Source organism: Boleophthalmus pectinirostris, unplaced genomic scaffold (assembly GCF_026225935.1).
Source record: "Boleophthalmus pectinirostris isolate CB_2022bp ecotype Guang Dong unplaced genomic scaffold, ASM2622593v1 HiC_scaffold_8, whole genome shotgun sequence".
Classification (NCBI taxonomy): domain Eukaryota; kingdom Metazoa; phylum Chordata; class Actinopteri; order Gobiiformes; family Gobiidae; genus Boleophthalmus; species Boleophthalmus pectinirostris.
In genome coordinates, this window is record NW_026571515.1 from 3,547,012 (window position 1) to 3,561,812 (window position 14,801).

General features: G+C 41.5%; 1 protein-coding gene across 1 annotated transcript in view; it reads left to right on the forward strand.

Moving 5' to 3' along the window:
* The first annotated feature begins 5,220 nt into the window (after nt 1–5,220).
* The window catches only part of cfap74 (cilia and flagella associated protein 74), a 77,279-nt gene continuing 67,698 nt past the window's right edge, over nt 5,221–14,801 (forward strand). The window contains exons 1-8 of the mRNA XM_055165610.1: nt 5,221–5,321; nt 7,153–7,234; nt 8,260–8,412; nt 9,980–10,078; nt 10,162–10,266; nt 10,975–11,172; nt 11,778–11,867; nt 14,000–14,102. Of these exons, the coding sequence (XP_055021585.1) occupies nt 7,161–7,234; nt 8,260–8,412; nt 9,980–10,078; nt 10,162–10,266; nt 10,975–11,172; nt 11,778–11,867; nt 14,000–14,102 (822 nt within the window). The 5' untranslated portion in view covers nt 5,221–5,321; nt 7,153–7,160. The remainder of the gene's footprint in view (nt 5,322–7,152; nt 7,235–8,259; nt 8,413–9,979; nt 10,079–10,161; nt 10,267–10,974; nt 11,173–11,777; nt 11,868–13,999; nt 14,103–14,801) is intronic.

A 14,801-nucleotide genomic window follows, 5' to 3' on the forward strand; every position in this document is an offset into this window, starting at 1 on the left:
TAAACCAGGACTAAACCAGGTCTAAACAAGGACTAAACCAGGACTAAACCAGGTTCATGTTTTGTTTGAAATTTTAAACCAAAGAAGTTTATAATTCCAAATATTTTAAATCTTTTGTCGATACGATTTGGTGTTCGATTACGTCCCACTGGCCACACTTCGTTACTACGCATTTCGCTGCACTTTCTGCGCACTCCCACAACGCAGATTTATAGATTTATTAAAAAATTTTTTTTTTTTTAAAATAAATAAAAAATGATGCACCTGCTGTTTACGTAGGCCCAGGTAGCGTCGGTGCACGTTTCGGAGCAAGACTAAAGGACGCTCCGATCACCTTCACATTTCATTTTGAACCTTCCTCTTTGCGTAAAAAAAAAAAAAAACACGTACCTACTAAACCTGTCTCCTCCGACGAAGAGCAGCGCGAGGAGCCACGGCAGCAAAGTTGGCACGTCCATGGTCACGCACTTAACAATCCCGCAAAAAAAAAAAAAAAAAAATGTTCCGTAGCGTGGGACTTGGGTGGAAGGAGGCGACGCCACGGGGGGTTCAGTGCGCTCTCGTCGGGTTCGGTCTGAGCGGTGAGGAGCGCGGCTGGAGGCGGCGGGGCGCGAGAGCCATGGTCCGGGGCGCGCGCGAGGCGAACCGATCCGAGCCGTGCCGAGCCGAGCCGAGTGGAGGAATCCGGAGGTCTGAGCTGAGGCAGGCACGACTCCGGAGAGAGAGGAAAAGAGAGAGAGACTAATCTGAGCTGCGATCGTCACGGCTCATCCACGGAGGCGGGAGGGAGGGAGGGAGGGGGATGAAGAGGAGGGAGGGCGTAAAAGAAGAGCCATAATTGGGGATCTATTATGTAAGGATCATATATTTGGTTATGCAATGAGCTGACGCGGCGGTGGTGGTCGTGGTGGTGGTGACGGTGTGGGCGACGGGCGACGGGCGACGAGCGACGGGCGACAGAGAGTTGATCCCGAAGTCGCGCGACGGGGCGTGATGAGGTCACGGCTCCCGCGGCGTCACCTGCGCGTTTGCAGCGTTCACCCGCAGCGTGAGACTAATGATGAGGTTATTTTTAACACCAAACACACACACTTTGCACACACACACAGTTTAGACACACACACACACACAGTTCACACACAGTCAGAGTGAGAGTGAGAGTGTGCTGATTAAACACTTTTTACGAGTCTCTAGGAAGAAGAAGAAGGAGGAGGAGGAGGAGGCTGTGGATGATGGGAGGGCATCTGATGTACAGAGGTGTGAGGATGGAGAGAGTTGAACACTGGAGTAGAGGAGGATGGGAGGATGGGAGGGCATCTGACACATGAAAGATATAAGAGAACTTGAGGGCATCTGACGCAGAGATACAGGAGGATGAGAGAGATACTGACAGGCAAAGAGAGAGACAAAGAGAGGGGGATAGATAGATAGACACACGGGAGGATGGGAGGGCATCTGACACACACACAGGAGGATGGGAGGGCATCTGACACACAGGGATGTAGGCGTGTTTGTCTCTGGACACAAAAAGGAGGAGAAAGGGACACACAGGGATAATAATAATAATAATAATAATAATAATAATAATAATAATAATAATCATGATGCATCAGTTTTATGTTGCTCTTTTCTGGACGCTCAAAGACACTTTACAGATCATTATTCATTCACTCCACACTTACTGTAGCCACAGCTGCCCTGAGGCACACTGACAGAAGCGAGGCTGCCAATCTGCACCATCGGCTCATCACGCACACACACACCACTTTCAGACTACACATTGTGGGTGAAGTGTCTTGCCTAAGGACACAACAACAGTTTTTGGGACTGGTGCTTTACCGTGGCTCCTGATTTGACAAACTGGTACGGACAAAGAAGGGACAGAGGAGGACGGGAGGGCATCTGGCACAGGCGGAGGACAAAAGGACGATGACGTTGGCGCGGTCGTCGGCGCGGTCGTCGCCGCGGTCGTCGGTGCGGTCGTCGGCGCGGTCGTCGGCTCGTTCACCTGAGGCCTTCACTGTTACATAACACTCTCTCACCAGTGTCCTCCTCATACCTGTGGGGCGATCAAACACTCACCACAGAGGACACACGGAACGAGGGATGAAAGAGAGAGAGACGGACAGAGAGAGATGGAGAGAGACAGGGAGATGGAAAGAGAGATGGAGAGAGTCAGAGAGAGAGATGGAGAGAGACAAAAAGATGGAGCGAGACAGAGATATGGAGAGAGAAAGAGAAATGGAGGGAGATGAGAGAGAGAGAGATGGAGAGAGTCAGAGAGAGAGAGAGAGAGGAGAGAGACAGAGATGGACAGAGAGATGGAGAGAGACAGAGATATGGAGAGAGAAAGAGAAATGGAGGGAGATGGAGAGAAACAGAGATGAATAAAGAGATAGGTAGAGAGAGTCAGAGATATGGAGAGAGAAACAGAGATGTACAGAGAGATGGAGAGAGACAAAGAGATGGACAGAGAGATGGAGAGAGAGAGAGAGACAGAGAGATGAGAGAGATGGAGAGAGACAGAGAGAGAGAGAGGAAGAGAGATGGAGAGAGACAGAGATGGACAGAGAGAGGAGAGAGAGAGAGAGATGGAGAGAGACAAAGAGATGACAGAGAGAGAGATGGAGAGAGAGAGATGGAGAGAGACAGAGAGAGAGAGAGAGGAGAGAGACAGAGGGATGGAAAGAGAGATGGAGAGAGTCAGAGAGAGAGAGAGAGGAGAGAGACAGAGGGATGGAAAGAGAGATGGAGAGAGACAGAGATGGACAGAGAGATGGAGAGAGAGAGAGAGATGGAGAGAGACAGAGAGATGGACAGAGAGATGGAGAGAGAGATGGAGAGAGTCAGAGAGAGAGAGAGAGGAGAGAGACAGAGGGATGGAAAGAGAGATGGAGAGAGACAGAGATGGACAGAGAGATGGAGAGAGACAGAGAGAGATGGAAAGATGACACGAGACAGAGAGAGATGGAGAGAGAGAGAGAGAGACAGAGAGATGGAGAGATAGAGAGAGAGCGTGTGTTATGGAGACAGAAAGAGAGATGGACAGAGAGTGTGTGTTATGGAGAGAGAGAGAGAGATAGACAGAGAGACAGAGAGATGGAGAGAGAAAGAGAACTGGATAGAGAGATGGAGAGACAGAGAGAGAAGGAGAGATGGACAGAGAGATAGAGGGATGGAGAGATGGAGAGAGAGAAACTGACAGGCAGAGAGAGAGACAAAGACAGAGAGAAAGAGAGCAGCAGAAATAGAGAGAGATGGAGATGATGAGATGGATAAATACTGTAAACATATATGACCAACTCCAATAAACCTGATTCTGTGATTGTGTGATTGTGTGATTGTGTGATTGTGATTGTGTGATTGTGTGATTGTGTGATTCTCTTGTGGAGAGTTAATCCCGTGAACCACGTGGCCGCAGTTTCATTTGTCTGATCTATAACGAGCAGCAGGTCTGTGTCCATCAGAAAAACCCTCTGGATCATGTATTAATACTGATATGGACCATAGATGTTTGGATTATACACGTACAGTCTGTGATTATACGGCTTAAGCACGGTCCAGACCTCAGACCTCAGCGGGGATCTTCACTGTAAAGCATCATGTTTTTGAAACCGGGGCTGGAAAAAGTGCTCGATTTTGTTATTTAAGAAAAAAAAATAGACAACACAAGTTTATTTGTACAGCACAATTCGTACACAAAATCATTCAAAGTTCTTTACAGAATAAGAAATACATTAAAATCACAACACAAACAGATCAAAACATAAATAATCATCATAAAATTAAAAAGACAGAGACATTACATGAGAAAAGTACAGATACTAGAACAAAAAAAATGTAAAATTAAAAGTATCACAGAAAAAATCTACTTAAGTAAAAATATTAAAGTACACGTTAAAAAATATGTTTGTTTTTTTTTGTTTTTTCCAGTTCAGTTCAACAGTGTAGTGGAATAGGAAGCTCTCAGATGCAGTAAAGTAAAAGTAAAGAAGTAGTAGTAATAAGTACTAAGTAAAACCCCACTTCAAAATGTACTTAAGTAAAGTATTAAACATTTCCACATTTCCTTCCACACCCCACCTCCCAATAATAGAAATTATCAGGTTCCATATTTGGGAATTAAATATTGGGAATATGGTTGAAATGCAGTTTTGTAGTAGTAGTAGTAGTAGTAGTAGTAGTAGTAGTAGTAGTAGTAGTAGTAGTAGTAGTAGTAGTGTTGTTGTTGTTGTAGTAGTAGTAGTAGCAGTAGTAGTAGTAGTAGTAGTAGTAGTAGTAGTAGTAGTTGTAGTAGTAGTAGTAGTAGTAGTAGTAGTAGTAGTAGTAGTAGTAGTAGTAGTAGTAGTAGTAGTAGTAGTAGTAGTAGTAGTAGTAGTAGTAGTAGTAGTAGTAGTAGTAGTAGTAGTAGTAGTAGTAGTAGTAGTAGTAGTAGTAGTAGTAGTAGTAGTAGTAGTAGTAGTAGTAGTAGTAGTAGTAGTAGTAGTAGTAGTAGTAGTAGTAGTAGTAGTAGTAGTAGTAGTAGTAGTAGTAGTAGTAGTAGTAGTAGTAGTAGTAGTAGTAGTAGTAGTAGTAGTAGTAGTAGTAGTAGTAGTAGTAGTAGTAGTAGTAGTAGTAGTAGTAGGAGTAGGAGTAGTTGTTGTTGTTGTAAAACGGTGAGTTCTTGGGCTTAGTCACCAATAGGAATGATCAGCTTCAACATTTGTAAATTTATCTTTTAGATATTTTATGGCAAAGTACAACGTGATCAATAGGGAAAACAGGGAGTATGACGTCATCACATTCTAGAATCCGAAAACCACCAATTAAAAAAATAAGAAAAAAAATTGAAATAGAATGTAAAAAATAAAAAATGTAAAAGTTGAATTAAAATAGTACAATTAAAATAATAATAATAATTTAAAAAAAAAAGAATAATATATTTTATATATACGGTTTGTGTTTGGCACGAGCCGATGTTGCACGTGGAGCTACGCACGCCCCGCCCCTCACTTGTCTCCATAGCAACCACATTAAACAAGACCGGAGCCGTGGAACAGAGCTGGTAAATGCAAAGAGTTTGACATTTTTACGTTTGCTAAAATAAACAAATGTATGCGTAATTAAAATGGGCAAAGTTTAAAGATAATTCTCGCTTACAGACAGCCCGTTAATGAGACAGAGCAGAGGTGAAAGTGCGAAAAAAAAGAGCGACACAGCGGGGGACGCGCTCCGGCAGAACACGTGAGCAACTTTAATGATAAAAACACGATAATTAACTTATTTATCTCTATAATTATACTTCAGTACAACAGGAACAAATGTCATATAGCGAGTTAGGTGTAAGATACTTTTGTGGTTGATATTAACTCTAGGTTAACTATAATATTTATCTATTTCGAGTTTGTAAACACAATTTTTGGCTCGTTAGCTTAAGCGCTAGTTAGCTGCGCTGCCTTCAATATTTATTTAGTTAAATTTTAATACAATCTGACTAAAGTGACAGGATCAAAATTCTAAACTGGGACACACTCGGGTTAGGATGGTTGTTGGTATAAATAAAATTGTGAAAACAGCGTGTAACATTGTGGATTCACGTGTCAGTCATGATCTGAGGGAGTTATGTCGCTGCATTTTTATTTTTTATTTATTTATTTATTTATTTTTTTGCTTTATAGTCATTTGCAAACACGGATTTCTGTATTTTGGCCAAACAAATGAGTTTATGCTTCTCTTTATTGTTGGCAGAGATAAAAAATTGTGATAGTCCTGTTTTAGTCCTGTTTTAGTCCTGGTTCAGTCCTGATTTAGTCCTGATTTAGTCCTGGTTTAGTCCTGGGTTTAGTCCTGGTTTAGTCCTCCTGATTTAGTCCTGGTTCAGTCCTGGTTTAGACCTGGTTTAGACCTGGTTTAGACCTGGTTTAGTCCTGGTTTAGTCCTGGTTCAGTCCTGGTTTAGACCCTTGTTTAGTCCTGGTTTAGACCTGGTTTAGTCCTTTTTTAGACCTGGTTCAGTCCTGGTTCAGTCCTGGTTTAGTCCTGCTTTAGACCTGGTTTAGTCCTGGTTTAGTCCCGGTTTAGTCCTCCTCTATTCCTCTTCATTTAGTCCTGGTTTAGTCCTGGTTTAGTCATCCTGATTTTGTCCTGGTTTAGACCTGATGTAGTCCTGGTTTATTCATGGTTTAGTCCTGATTTAGTCATCCTGATTTAGTCCTGGTTTAGAACCTGGTTTAGTCCTGGTTTAGTCCTCCTCATTTAGTCTTGGTTTAGTCCTGTTTTACTCCTGGTTTAGACCTGATGTAGTCCTGGTATAGTCTTAGTTTAGTCCTGGTTTAGTTCTGGTTCAGTCCTGGTTTAGACCTAGTTTAGTCCTGGTTTAGTCCTGGTTTAGATTAAATTGGTCAAAAACAGGGACACCTAGGACATTTCTTGTATAAAATCACTGGTTTTGAATAAATCTGATAGGACAGGGGACACAGGCTCAAACTGGGACTATTAAAGAGGTAAATAGGGACATCAGGACACAAAACTAAAGTTAAAAACAATCTGCCGAGGGTGACCAGGTTTTCAAAATCAAAAAAACTATGACACACCCTGGTTTGTGGTGGTTGGTAATAATAAAATTGTGAACTCGGCCCATTCCTGACGAACATGTGAGACAATATAGTCACTTATTCTTTGTGTTTTGGTCATTCTTAAGCAGCTTTTTAAAAAATTTATCTAAACAAATAACAATGTATGTCTGTCTTTACTGTTGGCAGGGATCAGATTAGTCAAAAATAGAGACATTTCTTGTATAAAACTGGGACAAATCAGTGGTTTTGTATAAATCTGCTGGGACAGGGGACACAGGATCAAAACTGGGACTGTCCCGGGGAAACAGGGACGTCTGGACACACAAAATCTGCAGCATAACATTAGTTGGTGTAGCTGGTGTAAGTCTTTATTAACTTTTCATTGGTCCTAAACATACTGATCTGACAATTAATGAATATGAATGAATATTTGTAATGAATTCAAATGGTCCAATGTGTGGTTTATTGTCAAAGGAATGTGCTGCTTTTGAGATACTCAGTGTCCAAGTGAAACCTGTTTGTAATAATATAATAACAAATATTTGCTGAGGGAGTGTGCTAATATATTTTTATTTTATTTTTTATTAAATTTACCTCAGCTGAGAACATGAAGCAGGAGGACAGGAGCTCTGATGAGGACTCCACTTCATCCATCAGCTCCGAGTGGCTGGCAATGTCCGAGTGAGTGTCCACAGTGAAATACACAGTACTTTCCATCAACTGATACTTTGCTGTGATGTTATACTGGGGGTTTTCTACATGTAAGTCTATAGTGGAATGTTCGGCAGTGACTGTGGTGACACAGTGCACATAAAAGTTGTAAGATAGTCTGAAAACTCAAGAAAACATACTGAATATTTGATTTTAACTAGGCGTGTCAAATTATCGCTTTAATTGCGATTAATTCAATTACAGTCATATTTAGCGCGTTATGTTTTTTAATCGCGTTAATCTTATTTTAAATCTCTAACTTTACTGTTTCTGTGCGAGTTGCCTTACTATAAAATCTGTTTTTATGTGTTGTTAGGACACAGTCGCACTGTGCAGTCCTGCTCTGACTTGTAGCCTAATTTTCATTTTCCGTTCTCGCCGCATCTGTGATAAACCTGCACACGTCTGATCTGAAAACATCACGACACAAACACAGAACAGACTCACCTTCAGTATCAACACCCCTCTGTCACAGAGAGAACACTCATATTCCACTGAGTCCACTCCACTGAGTGTCCTTTAGTAGAAGCTGAACCACATCAGCGCGTTTCTCAGCAATTTTTAGGTGAGATTAAAAAAGAGATTAATTAGATTAATTAATTACAGATCATAATTAATTAATCTCTCAATTTTTTTAATCGCTTGACAGCACTAATTTTAACATCACATTTTTAGGAGTCTGGGATCAATAGAAGAACTCACGGTCCGGCTTCAGCTTTCAGTTAGTCGCTCTCACATTTTTGTTGAAAATCAAACTCCAAAACAGGACAATGAAAACTCAAACTGATCACAGGCTCCTGAAAATGTGCTCTTTAAATCCATTTTGTAGTTTTTATTGAGTTTTAGGACTGTATTGAAACGTCTTGGGCAGTTTTTGCTTATATGTCCATTGTGTCTCCGTGACAGCTGAACATTCCACCGTACACGTACATGTAGAACACCCTCAGCGCGATGTGACTGCAGAGTATGACTGTGTGCGCGTGTGTCGTGTGCAGCAGTGACAGTGTGGAGCAGGAGGCCGGAGCAGCGTCTGACCAGAGGACCGTGGAGAGGTGTGTGGACACGGGGCGGATGTTCAAGCTGAGGAGAGCCCTGAGCCAGCTGGACCTGTACCACCAACAGAAGGAGGAAGATGTGCGCACAGCCAGGTCACATGTCCACTCACTCTGCACCAAACACTCTACAGTTTATAAACCATAGGAAGGGAGTTTGGGCGGAAAAAAACATCTCCTCTCCTCCTCCTCCTCCTCCTCCTCTCTCTGTAACTGCTGCGGTTTCTAACACTGGTTTTTATTTCACAATTTTGTCTGTAAATCAAGATGTGAACAATAATAACAGACAAATGAAGAGCCCGAGGTCACTCTCACTAGTGTTAGAAACAGGTTTGATTGACAGCGTTGCTAAGCAGGAAAGTGTGTTACCTTCAACAGCCTCACTTCTTTTTTTTTTTTATAACTTTATTTATTCACATTTTCAGTTTAGAACAAACACTCCCAAACAACAACAATAATATATATATGTGTGTGTGTGTATGTGTATGTATATATATATATACACAAACGCATACATTAAAGGGATAGTTCGGGGTTTTTGACATAAATCTGTATGTCATCCCCGTGAGCAGTGTCGTACATCAACAGTGACTTACCCCCGACAGCGTCCGGTGAGCCGAGATCCTGGCCGGTTTCGGTGCTGACGAAAGTCGTCCGGCAAGTTGGCTGGGGACTGTATAATAAAGCGTTTTTCTTCTCAAAACAATATGTGTTCAAAAGAGTGATACATTTGCATCACAAAACCATCGTCGCCTAAAAAGTCAGACCTCATTATCGCTTTTCGTTTGTTGTGACCCCTCTCGGTTTCTGTAGAATTATAATAGTACAATAATAAAATATAGCAGTACATCAATAACTGTATAGCAGCACATCAGTTACATCATAGCAGTAGTTATACACCACCTAAGCCTAGTTATTTATCCTAACATTATCCACAGATGTTGAAGCTTGTCATTAGGCAAGGGAACTTTAGTTGTGTAGCAGAATTTGTACACAAAGTATAATTCGCACAATACATAATCTTCCAACAGCTGTGTGGTTCACGCTTGAAATAACGACAAACTTTTGGATCTTTTTTTGGGACTTTATTAGATATTTGGATATTACTTTTGGACTATTTTGAAAACACTGAGGATTATTGTGATACCAGTACAGTAACCTGCTTTTGAATAACTCTGGTGAAATCAGCAGACAGCAAAAAGCGCTGATACAGCTGGCCCACTTGTTAAAGGTGTTAAAAAAAAAAAAAAAAGTGTGAACCACGTGATTATGTAAAACAGTTGGGGTAGGACACTTTAAGTTTCTGAGCACCAGGTCCCAAATATGTTCATGTACATTTCCCTGTTTTTGTTATAGTTTTTTGACCTGTTGTTGTACCTGGCTCAAACAAGTGAATAAATGAATTCAAACAAATCAAACCATAAATGCTCATCATAAAATGAACATTAAGAGAGAAGAGAGTGAAATAACCTTTCAGTCACAGAACAGTTTTGAGCGTAGATTCAAATATTGTCATTATTTGTGAGGGACTGGCTCCACAAACTTTTAGCCAGATTATAATGCTGTTACCTCCTGTTGTTTCATTTGTCATATGCAATTAAAATATTTGTATGAAGTAAATTACAGATGGTGTTCTGTGTAAATAACTGTGGTTGTGTTTCAGGGAGCAGCAGAGAGTGTGTCGTGAGCACATCCAGGAGCTGCTGGAGCAGAGGGACAGGCTGGAGGAGGAGATGGACAGTCAGAGGGCGGCAGACAACAGGTACAGCGCCTCCTGTAGGGCGGCCGGGTCATTACGCACACTGTTTACTGAGGCTGTGTGTGTGTGTGTGTGTGTGTGCGCAGTGCAGGGCTGTTCAGACTCAGAGCTCAGCACCGGAGACTCTGTGAGGAGCTGCAGAGGGAGGAGGAGCAGGAGCTGGTGCTGAAAGAGGCCCTCCACAAACACCAGTAAGACCAGTACAAGTACATGCCTCCATCTGTTCACTTAGAACCAAAGGGACAACTGTGGTAAACTTAATAACCTCACTTTTAAACTACATCATGTTTGACTCCCATAACAAAATACTAACCCCTACAGAAACAATAAGACACATGTACACACAATCATTCAGCCAAATGCTTTACATACACACAACACAATATTATGTGAAGAATCCCTCAGTCGTCCTGGTAGAATCCACGGCGAGGAGAAAATTCAGTTTGTTGACTGGACAAAAGTTAGTTTGGTTGAAGATGTTTTGCAGCTCATCCAAGCTGCTTCTTCAGTGCTGAAATGAACTGAAGAAGCAGCTTGGATGAGCTGCAAAACGTCTTCAACCATAATAACTTTTGTCCAGTCAACAAACTGAATTTTCTCCTCACCAACACAATATTATATTGGACACCAGCTCCAGTCTGATCCTATTATATTAATTGGTAAGTTACATGCATAATAAACTGCCACACCTGCCCTGAGCTGACAGGTGGCTGCCAATCTATGCCAACAGCCAGAAACACACACAATAATGAATTAAACTCGCAACCTTCATTTATAACAGTGGTCTTTTTGCAGAACAGAAATTATATGAATTAAAAATCTACGTATTTCTGTTGTTTTTAAATCTTTGTCTTCATTTGTGAAAGCTGATAGTGACTAACTGTTGTGTTTCCTCTGAGACTGGAGCTGTGTGAGGCTGAGGTGGAGCTGGCCAAAGTCTCCTCTCTGAGACGGGAGCTGCACCAGGACGAGCAGAGCTACAACCTCCACAAACAGCAACAGAGCGCCAGGAGACTGCAGCAGGAGAGACAGGCCTGCTCCAACCGCCAGGCCAAGATCAAGAACAAGAACCAGGCCAAGAGTCAACAGACCTATGAGTATGCCTCATTTATCATCTAGGTTTAATTTTGACGGGATTTAAAGGGTCATGTACAGTGTACTTTTAGGTTTTAAAATGATGTTGTATTAAATTACAGTACACCTCGAGCTGTAAACTAGACAGCAAGTCATTTGACTAATCATTGATTATTAAAGATGCAAAATAGATTTTTTTTGAGTGTCATCCATGCATGTTTGAGTAATTTAGTGATCTCTCCCGGGCCCTATTCAAGCCCTCCTGGTTAGCTGTAAGATTCTGTACAAGGCTCAGTCCACGAGCCTACGTCGCTCATGCAGAAGCACAGCAGTTTTTCATAAATCCACAAAAGCATGATCCAGAAAACAATACAACTTCACAAACCTGACGCGATGCAGTAGTTTTATTAGACGATTGCACAATGATTTTGATGTAACGTTCCGAGCGGGGAGCAAAGGGAGACGGGAGTCATCAAAAAAAGAAAATGAAACCTATAAAATATTTTAATACATTGTTTTTGTTGAATATAGAATTTTCAAAAAAGTAACATGGTGATCTAAATATGTTACGTATCTGTTAGTAGTAGTACTAGTAGTAGTTCATATATCCTTTGTTTTTGTTTGGTAGTAAAGGAAACCCTCAGAAGAACATCCCAGAGGAGGTGAAGAAGACGAGAAGCAGCAGCGTGGACAGAGTGATGAGGGAGAGCATCCTCAGGTAAACCCAGCTCTCAGCCTGACGTGACGTTTCATATTGTCTTTATAACCACAGACAGAAAAAAACAGGACTGAATTTAAGTTGTATTTCTCAGCCTCCATATACTAACTGATACTTATTTTATACTACAGTAGTGTCTTATATTGAAACGACAGCTTTTGAACCAATATTAGTACTTAAAAAATGACACAAACAGGACACACTTTTAACTTCCCTGCATAATTTTAGAATAAAGAGCTACAATAAGACCGTAATGATGATTTTATACTATTAAACTGCTACTTCTAAAGCAGGGATTATGCTTCAGGTTTATAGACGTTTTTCACAACAGCCAGAAGTGTCGCGCTGTAGGTTTGCGGAACTTCCGGTTAATGGTTTTCTGTGACAAAATATCTGTGTAAATGTGTGTGTAAATATCTGTGTAAATGTCTGTGTAAATGTGTGTGTAAATGTGTGTGTAAATGTGTGTCGTATTCTCCAGCAGCTTCATAAATCTGCCCCATCTCCAAATCTTTAACCAACAAACTCCACAAAGGATAAACTTTCAATGAAACAATGAAGAATTTATCCACAACTATCAAGAGAAGAAAGACGAAAACTTAAAGGAGAACAACAACGAGCATTAGTGAATTACTCAAGATAAGATAAGATAATCCTTTATTGTCACATGCTTTATCAACACAACACAAGCACCACATAAACACCACCATAAAACAAAATAAATACGAGACCGAGTACGACCACGAGTGAAGCACCAACAGCACCTTCCAGCAAAACTAACCTGTGTGTCATTCGTTCATTCGTTTTTCAATATAAAACCAAAAATAAGAAAACGAAAAAACAACAGTTTTCTTCATTATTTGTCTCCAAAACCAAAATGAAAAATGGATAATGATTCGTTTTTTTTCAGTTTTCGATTTTGTGTTTAAATGAAAAATGGAAAAAACGGATAACGACCGTTTCCCGTTTACGTGACTTCCGTGACTGCGATGCTGGACTTTTGCACCACATACGGACTGAACCAGGACTGATCCAGGTCCGGGACCAGAGCAGGACTGAGACAGGGACTAAGAGCGGGACTGAGACCGGGACCGGGACCAGACCAAGATTGAGATCAGAACTGAAACCGGGACCAGACCGAAACTGAGACCAGACCGGGACCAGGCCGGGACCAGATCGAGACTGAGATCGAGAGTAAGACAGGGACTAAGACCGGGACTGAGACTGAGACCAGGCCGGGACCAGACCGGAGGCTCAGAGCCCACGGCAGGGCCGGAGCTCAAAGCTGAGGCTCGGAGTCAAAGCTCGGAGTCCGCCCTGGTCCCGGCCTGGTCCCGCTCTGGTCCCGGACCTGGTTCAGTCCTGGTTCAGTCCTGGTTCGGTCCATATGCGATGCAAAAGTCCGGCATCGCAGTCACGGAGGTCTTGTAAACGGGAAACGTTTTTTCCATTCTTCATTTAAACACAAAATCGAAAACAGAAAAAAAACGAATCATTATCTGTTTTTTCATTTTGGTTTTGGAGACAAATAATGAAGAAAACTGTTGTTTTTTCATTTTCTTATTTTTGGTTTTATATTGAAAAACGAATGAACGAATGACACACGGATTAAAACTAACGATATGGTTATGAATAAAACAGAAGGAACTTGTTCACTCAGACTGATTCTACAATTAAAATTCAAAATCGATTTCACGATGGCATAGACAGAGAGATTTGTGCAGTTTGAGTTCGACCATAATGTTAGTTTTGCTCAGTGTGTCACTAATGCATCATCGTCGTTGTTTTCCTTTAAGTTTTCCTCTTTCTTCCTTTGACAGTTGTGGATAAAATCTTTTTTATCCTTTGTGGAGTTGGTTGGTTGAAAATTTGGAGATGGGGCAGATTTATGCAGCTGCCGGAGAATACGACACACATTTACACACACATTCTGACACAGAAACCATTAACCCGTTGTGAAAAAGGTCTATTCTATCAGTAAAATAGTCTTCAACATCTCTCATTATATTATTTCACTATAATAACTATAATAAAATAATATTCCACTCTACTGTCCTGATGTTTGTTTCCACCTTGTGCTGCGTTCATGTGCGTTTTCAGACCGTTGTAAAGTGCGTTCTCCTCATCACCAGGGCTCAGAGTCAGGAGGTGGACAGGCGGAGGGAGTGCAGGGAGCGAGCGGAGATCCGGAGACAGGCTGTGAAGGCTCTACAGACCAACATCTCAGCGGCGCATGTGAGCGGCCCACCCACCCACACACCGAAACCTCTACAGCTACAGGAGGGTTTACACAGCGGCAAATCACAAGGGCACCATCTAATCGAACCGTTTTATTTTAGACTCGCTACCTACAGCAATTCATCACATTTTAATCACAGTCACTTCTAATTACCAATGAAAATGGGGAGGTTTACAGCCAGTCCTCTCATAGTAGAGTTTAGTTTAAGTTATCTGCACAATTTTACATTCTTATATGCAGTGTTGGGGAGTAACGGATTACATGTACCGCCGTTACGTAATCAGAGTACAAATTATGAGTAACTGTATTCAGTTACAGTTACTGTTTCAATGAGTGGTAATTGGATTACAGTTACTTTGCTGAAATAAGTGGATTACAAGGCGGTATTTTCCTGTTTTCACATTTTGTGCTACCTCGCATTTATTTATTTTTTTATTTCGGTAATTCCACTCATTGCCGGAAACCCAAACAGAACGCGGCAGTAAGAGCGACGTAAATGTCATATTAAAGTTGGCGGTGTCAGTCACACAGTGGAAGCAGCAGTGCATTGGTAAAAACGCATTTGTGTCTTGGAAATTCTTCTCCCGATGTGAGATAAATATATAAATATATATAAAAAAACAAACAAATATAAAATCGCCTACAACTTAAATGTGAAACAGGAGCTACTGGCACTGGTGAAAACAACCTGCATA